Source organism: Parasteatoda tepidariorum, chromosome 12 (genome assembly GCF_982258835.1).
Source record: "Parasteatoda tepidariorum strain Cologne lab strain chromosome 12, Ptep-v5.0, whole genome shotgun sequence".
Lineage (NCBI taxonomy): Eukaryota > Metazoa > Arthropoda > Arachnida > Araneae > Theridiidae > Parasteatoda > Parasteatoda tepidariorum.
In genome coordinates, this window is record NC_141766.1 from 1,372,725 (window position 1) to 1,398,871 (window position 26,147).

General features: G+C 30.7%; 1 protein-coding gene across 1 annotated transcript; it reads right to left on the minus strand.

Annotated features, from left to right (window-relative positions):
• Nucleotides 1–8,232: 8,232 nt before the first annotated feature.
• LOC147800889 (uncharacterized) lies at nt 8,233–10,701 on the minus strand. The gene is made up of 2 exons (XM_087156049.1): nt 9,728–10,701; nt 8,233–9,646 (listed from the first exon to the last, which is right to left on the minus strand). Exons 1-2 carry the CDS (start codon nt 10,699–10,701, stop codon nt 8,233–8,235), a joined length of 2,388 nt encoding a protein of 795 aa, XP_087012175.1.
• Between the last annotated feature and the right edge of the window lie 15,446 nt (nt 10,702–26,147).

The following is a 26,147-nucleotide window of genomic DNA, read 5'->3' on the forward strand; positions in this document are numbered from 1 at the left end:
ATTAATGTTTCAAAATAAATTAGTTTTTTTTCAATTTTAAAATTTACGAATTATAGATCTGTAAAAAATTCGGAAACAAATTTTTTTAACATCGGAAAAATTTGCGAATTTCAGATATTCTTCGCACAGAGACAAAGATAGAATGCGATTAATTATTACAATTTACAGAAAAAAAAAAAAAAAAAAAAAAAAAAACAGAAGTATATACAACTGCCATAAAGAAACAATTTCAATGAGGTTTTGCTAAGACAAACCGCTCACTATAGGGCGATGATATAGAGTAGATCGAAACTAGTTACTAGATCAGTGATGTCAAGGTTCACCATGATGACCGTTTGGTCGAGTGATTGATCTTTCTGCCCTTATATCTATGGACACGATCTACCCAACACCTCCTAGAAAAGAGAAAGCCTCAGCACTGGTTACCATAAACAAGAAATTTGATCCTTCAGTAGTCCAAACTTAATGACATATTTCGTATTGACCACCACTAAGCAGCTTAGTAGCCCGAACGTAGTGACATCTTACGTATTTTTCATCCACTCTACAGTTTAAGTTCGTTACGTTGGACTACTAAATTGATCTGTGCTGGAGTAGGACTGGGCTATAAATCGATGTATCGAGACATATCGATTTAACGCATATATCGGCAAGACGATACAGCGACTTTCATTCAAGGCGATGCATCAGAAATCTGATTTAAGCCGTCGAGCGCAAAACGATATAGCGATATAAGACACGCAAGGATATAAGATAACGATATAGCGATATAAGACTCTTCTCTTACGTTCCGATGTCGACTCGCGCTGTGGAAAACGATGTTCGTTTCGTTATGTTGAAATGGCCTTGATTGGTGAGCTGTAGAATCAGAATCAGAGTTTTGAGAACACATATCGTTATATCGCATGTTCCTTTTCGCACCTCTGAGCTTTTTTTTCTTTCTTTGTCGCGACTTTTCCTGTAGATTATTTTCAGTGGGACGAACTTCGTGAACGTCGATGTTACCTTGTTCTGAAGGCAATCTATTATTGAAAAGAATATATAAAGCAGAGTTTCTTCATTAATTAGATAAGTTTTTTTTAAAAAAAACTTCTTTTTATTTTTAAATGTGAAAATTATCGGCAATCTAATTTAGGCGCCCATAAAGAATTGAATTTGTTAGGTTATTTTTTTACTTTCTTTTAATTTATTAAAAACTTTTTGGATGAAAATTCTAATAATTTAATGAGTTTTTATTACTGATTTTAAATTTATAAATCTTGTTGTTTTTATTTTTAGAAATAAAGTTAAAACAAAATTTATTTTTGTCATTCGGATTTGGACATAAGTCAATCAACTTTGCTTATACAAAAAAATTTGAAAGGTTTGCGTATTTTATTCATTTTTTTAAATCATTTAGCACTTTGTTTTATTAGAGAGTATAATAATTTTTTTAAAAAAATATTCTTCACATATTATTTGTTAATTAGCTAAATATATTATTAATTATTTATCTGAAATGACAAGGTCCCGCAGTGGACTGATCGTTAAGACACGGTTCCTTGCAGATTACCGAAGTCAAGCATCACTGGCTGCGGTCAGTGTGCGGGTGAGTGACCACTTGGATCAGTCTGTGTAGGGACCGAGGGTGTGCGGTATTGGTCCTCGTTAAACTGTGAAGTGCTCGACTTCGCGTGCAGGTCGTCGAGTTACCGAAGCGGGGGTGCCATCCCATCTGTAGAGGATCAAAATTGTGATGGCATGTCTTCGGATCATCCTCAGGGATGTTTCCCAGACCGTCGCCAATAGCCCATTGTGCAGCTCTAGTGTGACGTAAATGAACTATAATAACTGAAATGATAATAATAAAAAATAGTGTTTCAAAAGCGTTTTTTTTCTAAAATTTATTTAGCACTTTGTTTTAAACATACGAATAATTTTTAACGTTTCATTTAAAAATTGAACATTACGATCGAACTTAATTATGTAATTATTTATGCATAATAGTACAAGAAAATATTAATTTGTAAAAAACGCTTTAAAAAACTTTTTTACACTTTGTTTTACGCGTATTATGAATTTCTAAACAAACATTTCAATAAATATTTTAAGTAAGATTTGGACATTGTAGTCAATTTATTTATTATCTTTCTTAAGCAAAACATATATATCTTCGAATTTATAAATTGATTTAAATCAATCTGAGAATGAAGTTTTGATAGAAATCTGACTTTCTTTGCCTTACAAGTAAATGAAATTCAAAAATACTATATCGCGATACATCGCTATATCGCGATGCAAAACTGACGATGCATCACGATATATAATTTATAATATCGCCCAGTCCTAGTGCTGAGGCATTTCTTTCTTCTAGGAGGTGTTGACCTACCTCGTTGGTTACAACTAGGACTGGGCTTTAAATCGATGTATCGAGACATATCGATTTAACGCATATATCGGCAAGACGATACAGCGACTTTCATTCAAGGCGATGCATCAGAAATCTGATTTAAGCCGTCGAGTAAAGACAACGAGCTCAAAACGATATAGCGATATAAGACACGCAAGGATATAAGGTAACGATATAGCGATATAAGACTCTTCTCTTACGTTCCGATGTCGACTCGCGCTGTGGAAGACGATGTTCGTTTCGTTATGTTGAAATGGCCTTGATTGGTGAGCTGTAGAATCAGAATTAGAGTTTTGAGAACACATATATAAAGAAGAGTTTCTTCATTAATTAGATAAGTTTTTTTTTAAAAATTTTTATTTTTATTTTTAAATGTGAAAATTATTGGCAATCTAATTTAGGCGCCCAAAGAATTGAATTTGTTAGGCTATTTTTTTTACTTTCTTTTAATTTATTAAAAACTTTTTGGATGAAACTTCTAATAATTTAATGAGTTTTTATTACTGATTTTAAATTTATAAATTTTGTTGTTTCTATTTTTAGAAATAAAGTTAAAACAAAATTTATTTTTGTCATTTAGATTTGGACATAAGTCAATCAACTTTGTTTATACAAAAAAATTTGAAAGGTTTGTGTATTTTATTCATTTTTTTAAATCACTTAGCACTTCGTTTTGTTAGAGAGTATAATAATTTCTTTTTAAAAATATTCTTTTCATATTATTTGCTAATTAGACATTATATTATTTGACAATTCCATTCCTCGTTTTTCTCCGATTATATAGTATGTGTTATGAAGAATTAGCCTTAAATAAACATATATTATGCATTTAAAAAAGTTGCTTTTGCAAAGAACTTTATGTATTCAAATTTAAACAAGATTCTTCTCTAAGTTGATTTAAACTTTCTGTTTTTACAATAATGTAAATAAATGTTCTGCTAAATTTTAATTATTAAGCCAAAAATTTTTTTACTATTATCATTATTTTACAATTACATTAATTTAAACATCATAAATACACTTCTATCTCAAATTTGAGCTGCAAAATTGAAGTAATAAATACAATGCTAGTAGTATAATTGCTCATAAGTTAGAGTTAATGTTTAACAATGATGTTAAATTAAAATTGCTCCTGATATCTTCAAAATTTCTTGAATTTTCATAATACTTAAACATAACTATAATGACTAGAATAAATTACACAATGCAGTAGTTAGGAATAAAAAAATAACTCAAATCAAATCATTACAAACATTTCACTACTTAATTATTTTATTTTAAAACAAAACACAATATAAATATAACTTCACTCAACTATAAAAGCAATACATTCTCACCATCATTGCTTAATATAAGCTTATCGATATTCTTTTGTTAAAATATAAGTTAAGAACACGTATTTGTAATTAAATAAAAAAAATTTTACCATCATTGTTTAATATAAGCTTATCGTTATTCTTTTGTTAAAATATAAGTTAAGAATACGTATTTGTAATTAAATAAAATAATTTTTATTTTTATTTCTAAAAGCAACAGTAGGACCAAGAGTTATTATTTTAATTATTATTATTTTTAAAATAAAATAAATTCCAAAACTTTAGTCATTTCATACAGTTGAAAGTTTTTCTTCAATTCAATTTTTTGTTTTTGTGCAACTGAACTATATTTCAGAGCAATAAACTGAAAATCTTTGCTTTATTGAAAGACTTTATAAAATTGTCTGCAATATTTGCGCATATCACACAAGCACACAGCGAGGATGAATATCACAGGGATGCACCTTTCTTCAAACTTTCAGCTTCGGCAGATTTAAAGAGAACCTCCAGTCGTTTTGTTTTCTGTGAGGATCGAACATATGGCCCCCAGTTTTCCACCAGAATATTAATTTCCATTTACATTGTAAAGCATCCAATCTCAAAAATGAATGGCTCCTTCCTGGTAGATAAGCATGTTTATCCAGCAGACGAAGTTAAAATTATAAGAGAAAAAAGTTAACTTTACATTGAAAACACTGAACTTAAACCTCTAAATTACTTTATATTGAAAACATTAAATTGGTGAAAGTAAATTTAAAACTATTAAGCATTGAATATTTCTTTAAAACTTAAATCATTTCATTTGAAAATGTTTACTATTTAATGGGTAGATTTTCGTAACAATACCTGCACCAAAAAAATCTCAGTATCACCGAGCAAGAATAGAGAATTATTTCACTTATAACCGCTTTCAAATAATAATTTTATTTTTTCTCAATTATTACTATTTTTTTATAAAAGAAGGAATTATAGTTCAAAACTCTTAAGCCCTTTTCAATTGAAGTGAATATTCAAGTATATATACAGATACAAAAATATATCAAATTCAATACTTTTTATTTTTTTTTAAAGATTAAGTACAATGACACTTAACTATTAAAATATTTTTGTTCATTGTATAAGCTCATAGAGCCAATAGGAAATGTTCACATTTTTTTTAAAAATTTCATAAATAAAAATTTTAGCACCTTCTTCAGAATTCAAATAAAAATTTTAGCACTGTTCTTCATTTAACGTAAAAACACTTTCAATAGACCATATTGTTGCTTATTTTTTAACTGTTTGCTATCATTTATAAATTAATATCATTAATCATATATCAAAAACATCTGTCTATATTCATGAAATGAAAATAAAGATATTTAACTCAGCATTTTACAATATATTAAACAGGAAATTCAAATAATGTAACAACAGTGTTCGACTTGTGAATAAAATTTCAAACATTCCAAAATGCAATGGTTTTTAATAAAAAGTAATTGATTAATTAATAATTATTTTAACATGGCAAACTTGTTTACTAAAAATTTATTTTTATCTTTATCATTGCAATGAAAAACAATTCAAACGACAAAACTCTTTGTGGCAAGCCAACAAAAAAAGTGGCGAAAAGTGTTAAATAAACAATTGCTTATCTTCTTCCATTACTTATTTTAAAGTTTGATTAATGTAAAAGAACATCAATGCAAAAAGATACTATGAGAATTCAAAATCATCAATTCATGGTTGAAGAAATCATATAGAAGGAGAATTCTCTAACAATTTCAAAGTGATAATTCGCAGATTTCAAAGTTGTAAATATATATTAAATATAGTTCGCCCCTTCCCCCAAATATTTTGACATAGCATTCTTTAAAAGTCAGTATGCATACCCAATATTTGTCAAAAAAATTTTTCCTATAGTTTAACTAAATTTTTACAGCATTAGATTATCTCAAATAGGAATTTATTTAAAATATATAATTTAATCAAAGCTCTGCATTGACCATATTCACCATTTTGAATGGACCATATTATTGTTTATTTTTTAATCATTTACAAATTAATATAAATAATGACGCATCAAAAACATACAGATTTGCCTATATTCAAATAAAAATCAGTCTATATTTAAATAAAAATGTTTAATTCATTGTTGTACAATATTTTAAACAAGAAATTTTAATATATATTAAAATGTCTTGAAGATGAAGAGCTATATATGAAATTGTAAAGGAAAATTAAATTTACAGTAGAAAAACCAAATTTAAAAATATTAAACAATGAATATTTACTTTAAACTTAAATTATTTAATTTGAAAATGTTTTTAAAAATTGTAATATCTTTTACAATGAAATTCAATGAGTAAATTGCAGTATCAATACTTGCATCAAAAAATCTTGGTAGAGTCACACGAAAAGCGAAAAGTAACATAGTGGGAAGGAGATTAACAAAAGAGTTAAGCTCATAAACATTCTCAAGCAAACTATCATATGTTTAAAAAAAAAAAAATTTAAACTGCAAAACTCTTTAACCCCTTTTATTAGACCTGAAAATATTTACTTACTATGTGGCAAGTCAACAGAAAAAGTGTGAAATAAACAATTGCTTACTTTCATCCATTGCTTATTTTAAAAATAGTAGATTTCCTTGAAAATGAAAAGCTATACTGAAATTTAAAAAGAAAATAAATTAGATTTTGCAATGGAGAAAAAAAAACAGATTTAAAACTATTAAACATTGAATATTTTTTTGAAACTTTAATTATTTAATTTGAAAATGTTTTTTAGAAATTGTAATATCCTTTACAACAAAATTAAATGGTAAATTCCGGTATCGATAACAGTGTGAAAAAAATTTCGTCAATGTCACTCAAAAAATAACACAGTGGGAAGGATATCAACTAAAAGAATTTAGCTCAGAAGCACTCACAAGCAAACTATCATATATTTTTAAAAAAAAAATCAAATTTCAAAACTCTTTCAACTTCTTTTATTAGACCAGAAAATAACTACTCGCTATGTGGCAAATCAACAAAAAGAGAGCCGAAAAATATTAAATAAACAAATGCTAATTTTAAAAATCGTATAAGTACAGTCGGCAAAAAAAAAAGATATCACCCTGAATAACTTTCGTTCTAATGATCGGATTTTCACGAACTAAAAGTAAATCTTAATGGTTCTTTGGGGTGACCTCAAATATGCTAATTAATTGGTGCTAACTATAATTAAGTTACGAAATCAGACACAAAAGCGTACTTTCTCTGATAAAACATATATTTTTTTTACATATTTGGAATCTAGACACTTGAATTAGGGGGGGTAGACAAAATTTTAAAAAAATTGGGTCGTAAATTGGGTAGCAATAAAGGTTTATATATTTGGCGATAGTTCAGAAAACAGCCAAAAAAAGTCGCTAGCGCAAATGAATATTTTAAGATAACCCATTGACTAATTCAAAAGCTTAATGCTTAATTTTACTAGGTTGCTATGCAACCTAGTAAAAGAACTCTGAATGTAAAAAAAAAAGAAATAATGTTCTGTGATTGCTGGGAGAGGTTTAATTAAGTGTTAATAGAAAATATCTCGAAGTTTCTAGGCAATAGACAATTTCTAAGCTGATTTCTGTCCAAAAAGCAAAAAGATTTTTATTTTTTAATCTCCTTTGAAAAGAAAATTTGAATTGATTAATAAATTATTTATGATTTTCTAAGTTTTTAGAATTTAAATACATGAACTTTTCATCTGATATTATTTAGATATGTTGTTGTTGCTATATTTATTCGAGGATTTCATACTAAAATCAAATTGACATAACTTATTATAGCGATATACAAAATTTTAGGGACAATCATTTTTACAGATTCAATCCAGTCCTCTAGGCAAGAAAGTTTGAAGAAACAAAGAGTGCTTGAAAAATAAAATGTAGATTGTATAGTAATTCTAATACACATTCACAAGGTGTTTTATAATTTACTACATTTCTTTTTTCTATAACTCAAGGAATTGTTGAATGTTTAGTGGCATTTTAAAAACATTGAAACATGTTATGTTTAAGAATAAGATATTGAAATAATATGTTGCATATTGTATGATTCATTGTTTAAAAAATCGCTTCATTCTGCTAGATATTTAGGTTACATGGTTGTTTATGGTCACTCAAATCGATAGCTCAAAATGTCTATTTTTCTCGTAAATAACAACACTAGTTTGTGGACTGTAAATCACTTTATTTTAAAAGCTCACGGACTACGTCCGCCATTTATGAAGTTCTCAAGGTATATATTAATGTCTCTCACACAGGGGTGGCGCGGCAGTCGCACATGCGCAAACATGCCGCCAGGCATTGCAATGTTTCAACATTCAATTAATATGTAATTTAACAAAGCACAATTTGTATTATTTAAAAAATCTTTACAAAGCATTTAGATGATAATTAGTAACATTGATACAAATAAGAAAAAACAAATTAATGATACTTTACACTGCAACCGATCTTCTCATACAACAAATATTCAATTCAAAATAAAATTAAACATGGGAATATTTTTATGATACAGGTAACAAGCATATTTTAGAAATAGACCTCTTAAGGGTTCCGTGCTGGGCTTTCACTTCTACAACTCTGATTTTCTTATCAGTGCCGTAAAACACTTTAATTATTCTCCCCATTAACCATTTATTAGCTGGTAAATTATCCTCAATAATTAAGACTAGACTACCGATTTTGACATTGTCCTTTTCGAATCTCCACTTGCCACATTGCTGCAGTTCACTTAGGTAGCTTCGTTGCCACTTTCTCCAAATTAATTGTACTAATTTGGTTATTCTTTGCCACCTGGATAACCTATTTTCCTTTAAATTTGTCAAATCCGGTTCAATTATGGCGTTCATTGTTCTCCCTATCAGGAAATGCGCAGGAGTTAAAACTTCTAAGTCGGTTTCATCCGCGGATAGTGGAGTTATCGGTCTACTATTCAAAATGCTTTCAATTTGAGTGGCTATAGTATGCAATTCTTCGTAAGTTAAAGATGCATTACCTACAGCTCTTTTAAAATGGTATTTAAACGACTTAATTGCTGCCTCCCAGAGACCACCAAAGTTGGGGGCTCTAGGCGGGATAAAATTCCACTCTATTCCTTCAGCGGATAGATAGTTAGCCAATTTTTCATCAGGATTTTTGAATAAATTTAAACATTTTTTTAACTCCTTGTTAGCGCCAACGAAATTCGTCGCGTTGTCTGAAAAAAGTTTGGCACATTTGCCTCTACGCGCGATGAATCTCTTCAACGTGGCAATTAGAGACTCGGATGTCAAATCAGAAACTATCTCTATATGCACTGCTTTAGATACAAAACATATGAATAAGCAAATATACACCTTTAGAGAAATTGCTTTTCTTTGATGTTTACATTTAATGAAAAACGGACCAGTTAGGTCAACACCAGAGCAATTGAATGCGAAATCTGGCACAACTCTTTCTCTAGGTAGATTTCCCATTATTTGCGTAGCAGCCATGGGTTTATTTTTAACACAAACAACACAATTATGAGTAATTCTTCTACATAGAGAACGGCCACACAAGGGCCAAAATTTTTCTCTTATACAGTTTAATAAACCATTTGGACCAATATGCAAATATTTAAGATGATATGTCAAAATAATAACAGAAGTTAAAGGACTATTTTTAGGGAGTATTGCAGGATGCTTTTTAAGAAAATTCAATTCAGTGTTACCTAATCGTCCTCCAACTCTTAAAACTCCATTTGAATCTAAAAGAGGGTTCAAATTTCTTATCTTACTCGTAGGAGACACCTTCCCGTGCAGTTTGAGACTCCGAATTTCTGATCCAAATTCTTCGTTCTGTATTACTCTCAACAGGAACTGCTCGGAGGCGTTGATCTCCTCATTGCTCAGAGGTCCTGAAGCTCCTTCAGTAGGATTTCTGCAATTCTTAGAAAACCTAAAAATATAACTTAATACACGCTCTATAGTAAAATAATTATTACTCAAGCCAATTAGTTCATGCAAAAAATTGTTGGACGTTAATGTAAAGGCTTTTAAGGGACCTTCAATGTCTAAGCTTGAAGGCTCTTTAAGTTCACTTTGGAAGACACTAAGTTCTTGCGACACAGGAAAGTTTTGGTTAGGATACTCATTGTCATAAAGGAAATTAGGGCCTTTCCACCATAAATTTGTCTCTAAAAGTTTCACAGGGTCCAATCCTCGGGATATCAAGTCCGCGGGATTCATCTCGGATGGCACATGATTCCATTGGGACTTTGGCGTCAGTTCTTGTATGAGTGCAATTCTATTTTTCACGAATGTCTTAAGACTCGTTGGATCCTTTTGAATCCATGCTAGCACAATCATGGAATCAGACCAAAGGTAAACTTTGTCTGTTTGCAATTTTAATGCGGAAAGTATCTTTTTCATTAACTTGGACAACAAGACTGCAGCACAAAGTTCCAGTCTGGGGATACTTAGGGCTTTAAGTGGGGCAACTCTAGATTTGCTAGCAACTAATTTCACATTTATGTCACCTGCAGAGTTGAGCGACTTGCAATAAACGACCGCTCCATAGCAACTTTCCGATGCATCAGCAAATCCATGAAATTCGATTGTTTTAGACTGTTCTATTGTAATGCACCTATCAACTTTAATGTTGTTCACACCTTTCAACGTGGAAATAAATTCGCTCCACTCCTGAGATTCTGCAGCAGGAAGTGGATCACCCCAGTCAATGTTCAATTTCCACAATTTCTGCATAAATATTTTGGCCTTGGCTATGACAGGGCCGGCTATCCCTAGGGGGTCAAAAAATTTTGCAATGGTGGACAGAACTGACCGCTTGGTAAAAGTGTTGTTCTCATCCACTGATATTTTGAAGGTATAGCAGTCCTCTGATGGTCGCCAAATGACTCCTAAAGTTTTTGTTTCATCGGCGCTCGAAAAGTCGTAATCGTTTTTACTTGGTGAAAGTTCCGGATGGCTAGCAGACCATTTATGTAGACTCATACCGGCTTTATCGAGAATTGAAATCAGTTGCCGCCGTGTTTACTTCGCTTCATCCAGAGAGGGTGCTGAATACAACACATCATCCATATAGAAGTTGTCACGTAGAAGAGGAGCTGCCAAAGGAAAATTTATCCCCTCGTCAAGAGATAGCTGATTCAAACACCTTGTTGCTAAAAAACTAGCACTCACGGTGCCGTACGTGATAGTTCTCAATTCATAAGCTTTTGTTGGGCCATTCGCATGATCCTTCCGAAGGATTCTTTGAAGACAATGCTGCTTAGGGTTCACCAAAATCATTCTGTACATCATCTTTATATCCGCTTGAAACGCGTATGTGTGCCTTCGAAAGCTAGTTATTATGCTAAATAAGTCTTCCTGTATCACCCCACCATTATATTGGATAGCGTTAAATGAGGTAGCATTATGCGTCAAGCTAGAAGCGTTGAATACTACACGAAGCTTCGTAGTACTCTTCTCAGGACGATACACGCCATGGTGTGGCATATAATAGGAACTTTCCGGTTCTCCTTCATCTCTAACTTCACTCATGTGACCAAGCTTCTCGTATTCATCAAGAAAGTTTTTGTAAAGTCTCAAATGTTCTTGGTCCTTTGATAACCGATGCCACAGAGAATTCAGCCGTTTAAGAGCAATATCCCTTGACTCGCCTAAACACGAGGGTTCTTCCTTAAGGGGTATAGTTACTACGTATCTACCTTCTTTATTACGGAAATGTGTTTGCTCAAAATGTTCCTCGCAAAAGGTCGTTTCTTTACTTTTCGTTAACCCTACGTCTAAATTTTCAACTTCCCAAAAACTCTTTAATGTTTTGTTTAAATCATCCTCTAAAATTAATCCGCAATGCACATTGGTTGTATGCGAATCAATTAAACTACCACTCGCTACGTATCCGAAAACGGTATTTTGTAGAATTAATTTTGATTCGTGTAAATATATTTGTCCCGACCGTAATAATTCATAGAATATCTCCGCGCCTAACAATACGTCAATTTTATCAGGAATGAAAAAGGTTTCGTCAGCTAATCTAACATTAACAGGAACCTTAACTGCTGCATTAAGAATTTTCGACGGCGTAAAATCAATTATTTTTTCAACTACTAAAAGGGTTAATTCCTTTTCAAAACTCTTATCTTTATTTGAAATCGAAGTCCTAACACACCTATTTATATTCATCGTTGAATCATTCAAACAAGAAATTTGTGTGTTCATTTTTTCATAAGGCAAATTAAGATTTTGTAAACAATTGCGATTAATCAAACATGATTGGGAGCCCGAATCTAGCAAGCACCTAACTTCCTGCCATAAGGAATTTTTATCCTTAATATAACACTTAGCCGTACTCAAAAGAACAGTTTTTGTGTTTAATTTATTTTTTTCATAACTGGTGGCGACTACAGACGTATTTTCATTGATGGCGCCGTCTTGGGAGGAAGTGGAAGGGGGGATGGAATATTCAAAACTCAAGTGTGATTCTTGGTTAACAATAGCGGATGATTTATTATTTCTGTTTACTCTTGGAAAGTGGATCATTTTATTATGAGGTTTACCGCAAAAGCAATCCTTAAATTTGCACGTTTGAACGGAACATTTGGCGGATAAGCATTTAAAACATAATTTGTTACTCTTGACTACTTCTAATCTTTTATTAATTGACATATTTTTAAATTTCGAACACATATACAAGGCATGCTCATTAGATTTACAAATGACACATTTAGGATAATTTATTTCGGATAAAAACACATTAGAAATATTTTTATTAGAACGGAAGTCTCGATTCCTTTGGGAAAGATAATTTATATCTTGTTTTGATTTAACCTTGGAAGAAAGATAAATATCGCACTCTCTTCCTAGCTCTTGTGGTTTGAAAAATGATTCTCCCTGCCTTACTGCAATATGAGTCATTAATCCTCGGTCAAGTAGACCAAACATCTTATCCGAAATAATTAACTCGCATAATGTTTTAAAATCGCTAACCTTGCGTAATTGGCAATAGTATTCGAATGCTGCACTCAATCGTGAAGCAAACTGAAGATAACTTTCATGAGGCATTTTTTGCATTTTATTAAAATTGTTAATACATTCTCGAGGTGTTGGTTGAAATTCCTTCAACACGATTTCTTTAAGTTTATCGTAATCTGCTAATTCTTGTTCACATATATAAATCATTAAATTTTTCGCTTTTTCACCTAACAAATTTAGCAGTATTTCGGATTTTAATTCTTCGGGCACATTTTTCGTTTTAAACGCTATCTCGAGCGATTGGAAAAACAAATTAAATGCTTCAGGTTTAGAGGGAACGGATATGGTAAGGGTTTTTATACTTTTTATTAAATCTTCGAGACGGCGCGGCGGCTCTAGCTCGCTAATAGTTTCCGATTTCGAAGAATTGTGCGATTCTTTTCGCGCATTAGATAATTCAATTTCTTTCTCTAACTGAGCGAGTTTAATTTTTTCTAACTCTAGTTTTGTTTCGTTCTCTTTCTCTAACTGAGCTAATTTAGCTTTTTCTAACTCATAATTGTTTTTCTTTTCCTCAAGAATATTATCAATCAAACTCTGAACGAAATCACTATCGTTTTTATAAATCTCACTATTTTCAATTAGCTTCTTTATATCAATAACTCTTGCCCCTTCTTCAACTTTTAAACTTAACTCGTCTGCGACGACTTTTAATTCGTCTTTTTTTAGTTTATTAAGGGACATTTTTTAAACACACTAAAATAACTCAATGTAAATAGACTAACTGAATAACTCAAAGTAAATTTTGCACAATGAATGAAACAAGGGAAATTGCTCTTAACTCAGAATTTCGGCTTCTTTTTTATTGTCACTCATTAATATAAATTCCATTGTTAAATAACACGAGCATTGTACACACAGTTTTGTTTCTCTATTCACTGTAAATGATCTCTACAAATCACTAATTCGCTTCCGGGAGACTGGACCACATGTTTATGGTCACTCTAATCGATAGCTAAAAATGTCTCTTTTTCTCAAATAACAACACTGGTTTGCAATGGACTGTATATCTCTTTATTTTAAAAGCTCACGGACTGCGTCCGCCATTTATGAAGTTCTCAAGGTATATATTAATGTCTCTCACACAGGGGTGGCGCGGCAGTCGCACATGCGCGAACAATGGTTTTCTTTGGATAAAGTTGATTAGCAAATAGCATCCTCATGTTTCAATACATTCTGAAACTTACGTTCGCAAATTCACCATAAAATGTCGCACAGCATATTCTTCAATTACGATAAGCTCCATTTACCCCCAAATACTGTGATTATTTTTGTTTTCTTATATATATATAGATATATATATATATATATATATATATATATATATATATATATATATATATATATATATATATATATATATATATATATATATATATATATATATATATATATATATATATATATATATATATATATATATATATATATATATGTAACATAAAAAGCTTCAATTAATCTTTTTATGTTAGTTTCTCTGCTATAAAACTTCTTCCTAATTAATTATTCTATTTGAAATACTTTCTCACACTTTTAAAAGCCACATCCTGTTCTTAAATCTATTTTTGGCTCAACTATGCATTTAATTAAGAGCAGGACATTTTTCCCTAGCTTTGTGTGGGAAACGCGCGATCTCTTTCATAAACCAATAGCAACTACTAAGATTTCCCTCTTTCCCTAAATTAAGACATTTTACGGATTTTACTTTGCAAGATTTTCCCTAACATATAACCAAGGAGCGCAACTTTTCATGTGCACTTTTTACTCACTCTCATGACTGCTCTTGTCTAATAATTAATAAATAAATTTTGTACCCTCAAAAAAAAAAAAAAAAAAAAAAAAAAAAAAAAAAAAATTTATTTATGTTCAAGAAAAAAGAAAGAAAGATAGAAATGAAAAAAAAAAAAAAAAAAAAAAGGTAATTTGCAACATAACCAAACTTGCACTTCAGATTAAAAATAAGGAAAATAGCTAGATCAGTCAAAAATTAAAAACTGATTTACCTTAATACCATATTAAATTTGAAAGTTTGTTTTGGATTTCAATTAGTGATTGTTGTTAAACAGGTTGTAATGCAAAATCTGAGAAGACTGATCACCTTTTCTGATTATAAAAGCAATTTGTCTTTACATATTTCCTGAAATCCGGGTTAATAATTGCAATAAAAATACCAATAAAGAAAAAGTATAAATAAATATAGAGGAAATAGAAAGAAAAGAAAAATAAAAGAGAAAATAAGAGAGGAAAAGCAAAATTGTTACAGAAGGCAAATTTTGGACATAAAAAAAATAAGTAAAATAAAATTAAAAATTTTTGTGGATATTTTGCTATTAAAGTGATAAATATTAAAGGTAAATAATAAATAAAGTGAAATAAAGACAATACTAAAATCTTGGACTTGACAATAACAACCACTGTGTCATTTTTTTATTTTGTTTTCAAACAAGGTAAACAATACTCAAGTCTAATTCCAGATTGAAATTTTTCCTGTAAAACTGTTTTTTGCATTTTGTGTTTTACATTTTAACTTGCACATTTTTTAAAATGTTTATAAATTTTTTTATCATGATTGAAGAGTTAACGTAAATAGTGTTTTTATGAAGAATACTTCTTATAGTGAAAAAGCTGTGTTGTGATTTTTAAACAAAAGATTTTTGAAACTGAAAAAACTGTTAAGTAGAAAAAAAAAACTGTTGAAAATGAAAATTTTAAAATTGCTGATAATGCTACTACAGATTTTTGATTGTGTTAAATTTTTTACAATGAGAACATATGTAAATGTTTTATAATTTATATTACTTTTATATATTGTTACAATTACAAATTTGGTTATATTATTTGTACTTCTACCATAGGGAGGATTCTGCAAATGGAAAATTTTTTAAAATTTTGGATTGTAATTAAACATTATTGGCGAGGGGGGATGTAACATAAAAAGCTTCAATTAATCTTTTTATGTTAGTTTCTCTGCTATAAAACTTCTTCCTAATTAATTATTCTATTTGAAATACTTTCTCACACTTTTAAAAGCCACATCCTGTTCTTAAATCTATTTTTGGCTCAACTATGCATTTAATTAAGAGCAGGACATTTTTCCCTAGCTTTGTGTGGGAAACGCGCGATCTCTTTCATAAACCAATAGCAACTACTAAGATTTCCCTCTTTCCCTAAATTAAGACATTTTACGGATTTTACTTTGCAAGATTTTCCCTAACATATAACCAAGGAGCGCAACTTTTCATGTGCACTTTTTACTCACTCTCATGACTGCTCTTGTCTAATAATCAATAAATAAATTTTGTACCCTCCTTCCCGACCTATGACCTGTTTTAATCCTTCCACTCGGCAACGACGTTATATATATATATATGATACTCTCTTTTTAAACAGAGCTCGTAAGATCCTTAAGATACTGAAATGGGGGCACAAAAACTTAAAAAATAAAATATTTAATTTCATTAACTCAAAATATTTGGTAAAGTGCTCGACTTCGCGTGCAGGTCGTCGAGCTACCGAAGCAGTGGTGCCATCCACCTGCAGAGGATCAAAATTGTGATGGTATGTCTTCGGATCATCCTCAGGGATGTTTACCAGACAGTCACCAATAGCTCATTGTGGCGCTCTAGTGCGACGTAAATGAACTACAACAACAACAATGAACATGCGTGTAATTTGCACACGCAATTTGTCAAGATCACAGGTTAATGCAATTGAGAAAAGCCATTTCGAATGTGAAATAACAGTACATTAATAACTGGTGTAACCATCATAATCTTGAATACAAGCATGTTATTTTGTGGGTGGAGTGCCATGACTGTTCCACTTGATCAGTCAACACAGAATAGTTAATGCTTGTTGTGGATGACGCTGAAGTTGTTATCCAATGATGTTTCATACGTGCTCAATTGGTGAAAGATCTGGTGATCTAGCAGGTCAAGGCAACATGTCGACATTCAGTAGAGCATGTTGGGATACAACAGCAGTATGAGTGTGAGCGTTATCCTGTTGGAAAATACCCCATTGAATGCTGCTCATAAATGGCAACAAAACAGATTGAATCACCAGGTTGAAATGCAAATTTGCCGTCAAAGTGAGTGGAATAATCATGAGAGGGCTCTTGCTGTCATGGAAAGTTGCTCCACTGACCATAACTCAAGATGTATGTCCAGTGTGCCTAGGTCGGTAGCAGGGGTTCACCTGGCCTCCTTCCAACCAATTTACTGCTATCACTGGCGACAAGGCAGAACCGACTTGCATCAGAAGCCACAATAGATCGCCACTCTGTGAGCTCCAACTCGATACCACTCGAATCGTAAACGGTAGAGGTTTGGAGTCAATCAAATGTAAGCTACAGGGCGTCTCGCTCAGAGCAGTACTTGAAAGTGCTGTTCGCGCCTTGCCTTGTTACTTAACAATAGATGGCGCTGTTGAAATACATTTACATTTTTACTTCTCAATTTTTAATAAATACAGTCCATGTCGTTGTGAAGTGTGGTGCTTTTGTTTTCATGTGTCGAGCTTTTCTTGTGAGTGTATAAAACATTTGGTCCGACATGAGCTCGGAGGTGTTAGTCAATGACTATGGAATGTGTTTTGTAAATTTAAAGTTGTAATAGAGGTCAGTGAAGTGTCTTCTTAAAAATAAAAAAAAATTGTGATTTCACATGTGTTGCGTAGGGAGATATAAATTATGGCTTATTAACTAGATTCTGAAAAGGTAGTGGTGTTAGTTAGTTGTGATTTTTAGGGTAAGTGGAATTTACGATCAGTTGTAATTTGAGAATTGTGTTGCTTTGTTTTATTGAATTGAATTAGTTGTGCTTTCGTTCTGCCCAGTTTGGTTTTATATGTTTTTTGTTTTATTTGATTGTGATTTTTGTTTCTTTTCAGTCTGTGTTGAGTGTTTTTGATATGTATTGCCTTAGTAGAGTTGCTTTCGTTTTGCGTGTTGTTTACATTAAGTAATTTCGTTTAGTAATTGCTTTCGATTTGGGTGTGGAGTTTAATTGATAGCATTTCTAATTTGAAAGTGTTGTTTTAGTAGTGGCTGATATTAAAATGGCACTTAAATTGAATTTTAAAAAAGATGAGTTGATTATGATTGCTCAGGAATTAGGTTTAATAATTCCAGATAATCCTAAAATAGTAGATCTTAATAAAGCTCTTAATTGAAAATAGTGATATAGTTAAAACTGATATTGAGTTTGTGCGCGATCTAATTGGGCATGTTTTAGAAGAAAAAAAGGAAAAGTTAGAAAAAGCTAAGCGAGATTCGGAACAGGAAATAGAGTTAGAAAGATTAAAGTTAGCTCAATTAGAAAAGCAGTTAGTGTTGGCAAAAATTAGTGGTAACCTAGCCAATGCATCTCAGACTGCAGTGAATATAGAAACAGATTCTGATAGTTTGGAAAGTTTAAACAAAAGTGTTAAGGCTTTAAAAATTTCAGTGCCGGCTAAGTCAGAATCGTTTAATTTATTTTTCAATTCGTTAGAAAAAGCATTCGAAAATAAATCAGTGCCTAATAAATTTAAAGCCGAAATTCTGTTAAGTCTTTTAGGAGATAGAGTTAATAATTTATTAGTGTATGTTAGTCAGGGAGAATTGTGTGATTACGAAAAGTTGAAAAATTTGGTTTTAAAAGAATTTGAACCTACTCCCCAAGAATGCCTGAATAATTTTAAAAGGGCTAGAAAATTATCGTCTGAGAGTTATGTTCAGTTTGCTTCTAGACTATGTGCATCCTTTGATTATTACTGCCAAATACGTAAGGTTGCAGATTTTAAATCTTTATGCGATTTTATTGTTTCTGATAAAATTTTCGAAACCCTTGATCGGGAATTAATGACTCACATTGGGATTAAGCAAGGTGAAACTTTTTTCTTACCTCACCAACTTGGACGTGAGTGTGATATTTACTTGTCATCGAGAGGTAAAGGTTCAAGTGAGTTAATCAATCGGAATAGTGCTGGTGAAATAAAAGGCGTGGGAGGAAATAAACTTCAGAAGTATTCTCACTTGCGAACAGACAAAAATATATCTAAAGTGTTTGTTGCGGAGACTAATAATTCGAAGTGCGTTCTGTGCAGAAATATACATCTCCTCGCTACCTGCCCCCAATTTAAAAGTATGTCAGTATATGAGAGAACTGAGGCATTGAAAGGGAATAATCTTTGTTTTCGTTGTTTCGCACCCCACAGGTTAAGTGAATGCCGTTCAAAGAAAAACTGTTTTTGATCTGAACCTCATCATACGATGATTCATTTTCCGCGTGAATATTTTAATCATTCCACTTCTCAAACTCAAAAACGTACTTCTGAGTACAGTTCGCGCACATGTTAAAAATAAATTTTCTGAGTGGATTGAAATTAGATGTTTGCTGGATGTTGGGACTCAATCATGTTTGCGTACTATGGCGTGCGCGCAGAGGTTGCAATTAAGATTAGAGAAAATAAATACCGTAGTTTCGTGTGTTAATGATGCAACTATGGTAGTAAGCAAATGTGTTAGAACTTTAGTGGCAAATAAGGATAAGAGTTTTGTTAGAGAATTATCGATGCTAGTGGTTGACAAAATTACTGATCTCATTCCAAATAGAATAATTGATGTGGATGTTAGTGTTTCAGAGTTTGTGTCATTAGCTGATAATAGTTTCAACAAACCTGAGAAAATTGATATGTTATTAGGTGCGGAGGTGTTTTACGAATTGTTGAGGCCGGAACGATTTTATGCTCAAAATTCCAAATTGTTGTTGCAAAATACTGTGTTTGGTTTTGTCGTGAGTGGCAGCGTTGATCAGGTAGATGTTGGTCATGTTCATTGTGGGTTGATTCTTGACGATGACTTGAATAAAATTTTAAAACGATTTTGGGAAATTGAAAATGTCGAAGTAGAATTTGCAATGGATACAGAGGCGTCTTTGAGTGAGGATCATTTTGTAAGCACCCATAGAAGAAATGCCGATGGTAGATATGTAGTTGCAATGCCCTTGAGTAAGGATCCGTCGTGTCTTGGACAGTCTAAGAACATGGCTTTGAGGCAACTTAATTGTTTGTGGAAGCGTTTGTCTAGGGACTCAGAGTATTTGTCGTTATATACGGATTTCTTGCGTGAGTATGAGGAACTGGACCATTTGCAAAAGGTGATTGAAGAAAGTGAGCAGCCCACACATTACTACATACCAGAGTTGGCCAAAAATGTAATCGATTACATTTTTTGATTACAGGAATCAATTACTTGTAACCATGATTACAATTTTCAAAAGTTTTGATTACAGCTGTAATCATGATTACAATATTGATTACAGTAATCAATTACTTGCAATCGTGATTACAAAGTTTGATTACAGCTGTAATCATGATTACATAGTCGATTACAGTAATCAATTACTTGTAATCATGATTACAACTTTCAAAAAATTTTGATTACAGCTGTAATCATGATTACAATTTTGATTACAGTAATCAATTACTTGTAATCATGATTCCAAGTAACTGCGATTACAAGTAATCACAACAAAAACGATTACGAGTAATTATGATTACAAGTAATCAAAATATATGATTACATGTAATCATGATTACATGTAATTTGATTACATGTAATTTGATTACATGTAATTTGATTACATGTAATTATGATTACATGTAATCTAAATACATGATTACAAGACTATTGTATTCTTATAAATGATTATATTTTACAGTAGATAGTAGAATGTATTTCATAATGATACATTTTGCACGTATTAACATGTACTGCCTTTTGTACGTATTTGTATACGTACAAATGAATGTAACTAAAATGTATGTACATATGATTTAATCTAGTGCATATGTTCAGACATTTCAGTTTCACACACATGTACATACACTTATATTGTAGGTATAAAATATATGTATGTATATAGATAATAATTACGTATGTATGTGCAAACAATGTAGACATGTACATTTATACACAGTGAATATATGCATTTTATGCAAATATTTGTGTATGTAAAATGTATATTTATGCTCATGTACGCATGTATATACAAGTACTTGTGTTTGTACAAACATACATACATTGTCTGTGCAATGTATGTCCCATGCATGCATGTGCAATTTATTTATGAACAGTATAATATATGTATGCATGTACAATATAGGTATATCTGTAGGATGTACAATATATGTATGTATACATGTACATGATATGCATGTCCAGTGTATTTATGTACATATACATAATATGTTCATGCTCAATGTATGTATCCAAATATGCATTATACATTTGTGGACGATTGTACGTACATTGGGCGTATTTATATTTTACATATATTCATACATACATTCGACATGCATAACGTACGTACATACACACATTTGAGATGCATATATTGTACAGATGTATATACATATAGCGTACAGGTGTATATTCATATAATGTACATATGATGAAATGAACATATAATGTTCATATAATGTACATATGTGAGTACAGTCCGCAAAAAAAAAAAGATATCACCCTGAATAACTTTCGTTCTAATGATCGGATTTTCAGGAACTAAGTGTCAATCTTAATGGTTCCTGGGGGTGACTTCAAATATGCTAATTAATTAGTGCTAACTATTAATTAAGTTACGAAATCAGGCACAAAAACGCACTTTCTCTGAATAAACAAATAATTTTTTTTACATATTTGGATTCTTAACCTTCAAAATATAGGGAGTAGCCGCAATCTGGGAAATATGGTCCCCATAGTTTGGTCAGGAGAGCGATCCAAAGTTCGTACCCCTTAATGTTAATTTCACTTTTTACTTTTTTAGTCATACTTTTGAAACTAATAAAGCAATTCAAAGAAAATTTCACCCAGTCATAAAAATCACTTACCCAAAGATAATTTCATGAAAAAAATAATTTTTTATAATAATTAATTATTTTTTATTATTTAATTAAATTGAAAATGAAAAAATTTTGAATTATAAGGTATGAATTTTTTTATACCATATTAATCTACATATTTTTCAATTGAAAAATCTAAAGTTTCAAGTGTTTTTATTTATTATAAGCTGAGAAAAATTAAAATTAATTATTTAAAAAAAATTAATTTGGCGACAATAAAGAAATGATTAAATGGGGCGATTAATATTAAAATGTGATAAACTTGCGAGAATTTGACTTCGCGCGCGTCGCGTAAAATTTCATTCATATTTTTTTCGCTAATAATAGTTTGCTAATCTTTTTATTTTTATTTTTTTAAAACTATAAAATACAATGTTTCTTTTTTAGTCTTCTAAAAATCGATTTGCAATTTAGTAAAGAAATTTGAATAAAACATTTTATTGAATAAAAAACATTTTATTCAACGAATGTCGAGTTTTATAAAAGCATGCTTCTGATAGAATATGATTATACAACAGATTGTGCTTCTTTAATGTGATTACTTTTTATTTTTCAGTTTTTTTTACTCAATAACTGATACAATTGCAATAATATACATACGTATGAATAAATTTGGAATAAAATATTTATCAATTTCTTGAATATATATTTTATAAATATCAATAAAAATGCGTAGTCAACATTTTTAAGCATCTCTCACAACGTCGCAAATTTCTCAACATCTTATAGGGTAAACTAACCAGTGAATGAACACTTAAGCTTAGCTTGCCCTTAAAAAAAATCATAAAAATCTCAAAATTTGTAATTTTAGCTAAATGATAGTGTCGACGTATTTGTTATTAAATGCAAATTATGTAAAAAAAATTTAGATAACTTACATAATATTGTTTTAAGCTTTTGGTGGCTTAAATAATAAGTAGTAAGATAACCAAGTGAAGGAACAGTTCTTACCAGTGAATAAACACTAAATTTTCCAGTGAATGAACACTTAATTTTAAGAATGTTTGATGCTCGTTAGGAATCCATAGGCCACACAAATGCCTAAAAACAAGATTTTTCTTGGAATTACAACATATAACCACAGTTAACGTGGAAAATGTTACTTTTTTCAGGTATGGAATGGAAAGTAAAATATGTTTGAATACATAATTTAAAAAAATGTTTTTCATTTTTTTTTCTCACAGTTTAGTTGTCCGTTCTAAATTATGAGCGTTTATCATTGTGTAATCCGGTGATGTTTTTATTATTATTATAATTAGATCACTTTTTTGTTTGCTCTTTTCCCTATATTTTTTAAGCTTTTTTTAAAATCTTTTTAAGTATTTTTCTTCTCTTCGTCATACTTTCTGCTTTAACTTTTTTTTCCAGCTCCTTCAATCTCTTTAAATTTTCGTTCTTTTTCTGAAGTTAATGCAAAAAAGTAATTTATTTCTTTTTCTTTTGATTTAACCTTCCTCTTTTTTCCAAATTTTTGGCCAATGTAAATGTATCTTCGAAATTTCTTTTGATTTTTCCAGTACCATTTCTAGAATTCCTCACTGGATAATAAATGAGAAAAAGGAGTTTCGAAGTTTGAGTAAAATCCATCTCCCATTGACTTATATCTAGTGAATCTTCAGCAGTACTTACCATTTACTTATGGAACCAATTTTTTTTGCAACTAACAATGCCTCAAGAGGGCTTATCTCAAAATCAGTTTTCAAGATACTTTCATTATCAATGTTAGTTGTATCAGCTTCAGTGCCAAAATTTGATTAACCAAATTTTCTTTTTAAAATAAATTCTTCAATATTGAGAAAAGCACAGGCTATTGGATATTTGGGAGATTAAATTTTTCTGTCAATGTTCCTTTAAAAATTTGCAACATAACTTGTGAGATTTCCTTCTCAAGCTTCTGAAGAAATAGAGCATCGTTACTCTCGAAGCATGTGTTTTCTTAATAAGCTGTCTTGCTCATTAACTCTTGGTGTCTGTCTCACATGCATTTGTTAAAGTAAACGTTTTCTACATCGAATGGAAAAATATCGCATTTCATAAAAGCATTTTAACTTCATCAGTTGATGCCTTAAAATCTTATTTAAAAATGGATGTAAAATTTTCCCGGCATATGTTTTACAATTCTTTTGTTTTCAAGATCTAACGGGAGAGTTCCATGAATTAGGTACTAAACCAGAAAATTTGTTTTGATGAAACAAAACTTTCTCAGTTTCAAATTGATATGAGATTTATATCTATCCAGAAGAAGCAAAATAGGGAATTTGATAACATTTTTAATTAGCCATGGGTAGAAACATCTGCAATATATTTGTAAAATGCTGCTGCGGTCATCGTTTCATTTCATGAATCGCTTTTTCCAATGAAATATATAGAAGTGACTGATTCTGTAATATCTCAAAGAATTCTTCAGTAAGGAAAAACTACCAATGGAGGTACTTTTTTCTTTCCTAGGTACTTTAGAATATAAATCCTTATAATTTTTTGGGCCAAAGATTTTTCCCGTTTAAGGGCAGTATTCAACTCATGTTTCGTTCGCATTGTAAATGCAATCACTTTCTAAAAGGGTGCCAGGGCCACTTCCCTCCTAAAGATTCTTCTAAAGTTCTTAAAACCAGTATTTTGAATATTATTCTCTAAGGGAAGTTTTGCCTTTTGAAATTATCTTCGCATTGCACTGAGTTATCGGTGGATGTCACCTTAAAAAAAACTTCACCCATTTTTCACCTGGATGATTGTCTTTAAATGGATTTTTCCTACCAGGTCCCGTCTGGACATTAAGGACAGCAATAAGATAATAATTTAGCTAATTATTGGCACAAAAACCTGCAAAGAAATTTTCGATTCAAGCTTTTATTATTATATTTATTTGTTATATTTAGTCAGTAAACATAGTTTATCAAGGTGTCTAAGGTATGATGTAATAACTAATCACTACATTTATAAAGATAAATAATAAATAAATTATTATTATAATTCTTTAAATAAATTTAGTAATTAAATTTGCATTTTAAAATGAAATTGTTATAGGAACTATTCATACAACATTTAACTGAATTTTGGATGTCCTCTATACCTCAAAGCTACATATTATCCATGTAAAATCATATTTCGCACATACTGTTCATTCACTGGGAAATCTATTCCCAGTGAAGGAACATGTCTGTTCCTTCACTGGTTAGAAGTTGATTTTTGTATTTTTAACATAATTTTGATGTATAATATGACTAAAGGTACAAGAAAATTAAAAATTTTCTTTTATTTTCATTAACTTGAAAATATCCCAGTTAAGGAACACTTGTTTATTCATTGGTTTTTCATCGCTTGGTAATCCAGTTAATAAACACCCCCTAATCTCAGTACTTGCTTATGTTATGATGCTTAAAATAAATAAAACGTAACTTCAATAACCATATTTTGAATTCTCTTTTTCACAATGAGAAAAAAAAACATTATTATATGCAATTAATTGTACTTTAAACGGATAACTACAAACCTTGACCTTATAATTTGTCAAAGAAACAAGGCGTTGAACAGATACTAACAAATTCAAAACTTTTTCCAGAGAAGACTCTAAGACCAGGTAACTCAGTGCATTGTTAGGTGACTTCCTATTGTTAGGTAGTCAGCTACTGTTACCAATCAATCGAAATCAAAACGATTAAAATCGTATTTTTAAAAAATATCTATGAAATGTTCCTTCACTGGGGTGTGTTCCTTCACTTGTTGGTTTACCCTATATCGTCTTAATCTTAAAAGAAATTTCCGGAAGTGTTTCGTAGAACTATTTTACCAACTATTTAATTAAAGTTTAACATTTTTAAAAATCTTATTCTTTACCCTTTTAAGTTTATTATTTCCTCACTAATCAATTTTTTTAGTACTTTAATTTAGGTTTTCTTTAAAGTAAAGTTCCTTTCAAAATTATTGTCGTTTTTTTTTCAAGTTTTTGCTCCAAGGAATCTACTCAATAATTTCGCTATTTCCAGAATGAAATCTGTTTGATCGAAACATATTATTCCTTGAAAATTAACTTTTATTATTTATCTAAGCTTATTCCATTTATAACGGTATTAAGGTTAAGGATATGCGATGGAAGCCCCGTTTACTATTATACTATAAATGCATTAAATCATGTAGCTTAAATCATGTAGCTAAGGGAATCCCAAGAAACTGAATCGAAAATATAAAAACTTCATTGATTAAAAAAAATAATAGATAATAGTAAAAATAGACATGTTTTGAGCGTAGAATAATAAAAGTCACAAGTTATTCAAACCTGACAAGTCTTGAGAATGGGCGATTATATTTGAACGCTCGAAACTTGTCGACTTTTAGTACCCTCTTCATATGTTTTGAAGCCAGTTGACTTTTTATTGTCAATTATACTGTTTTACAGTTGAGTCTTGATCATTATTTTGATAAGGATTTTACACTCGTTAAAGAAAACATATGCATTTTAATATTTTAACAGGATTCATGTGGTCTTTAAAAACGTAAGAGCATCAATATTGTAAAAGTTATAT

What these genes read in the sequence shown, in the direction of transcription:
- LOC147800889 (XM_087156049.1), bottom strand. Translation starts at nt 10,701, where the DNA reads ATGAGTCTACATAAATGGTCTGCTAGCCATCCGGAACTTTCACCAAGT. An exon ending in TTAAAAGCCTTTACATTAAC is followed by an intron (nt 9,647 to 9,727) that starts GTCCAACAATTT and finishes TTATATTTTTAG; the next exon opens with GTTTTCTAAGAATTGCAGAA.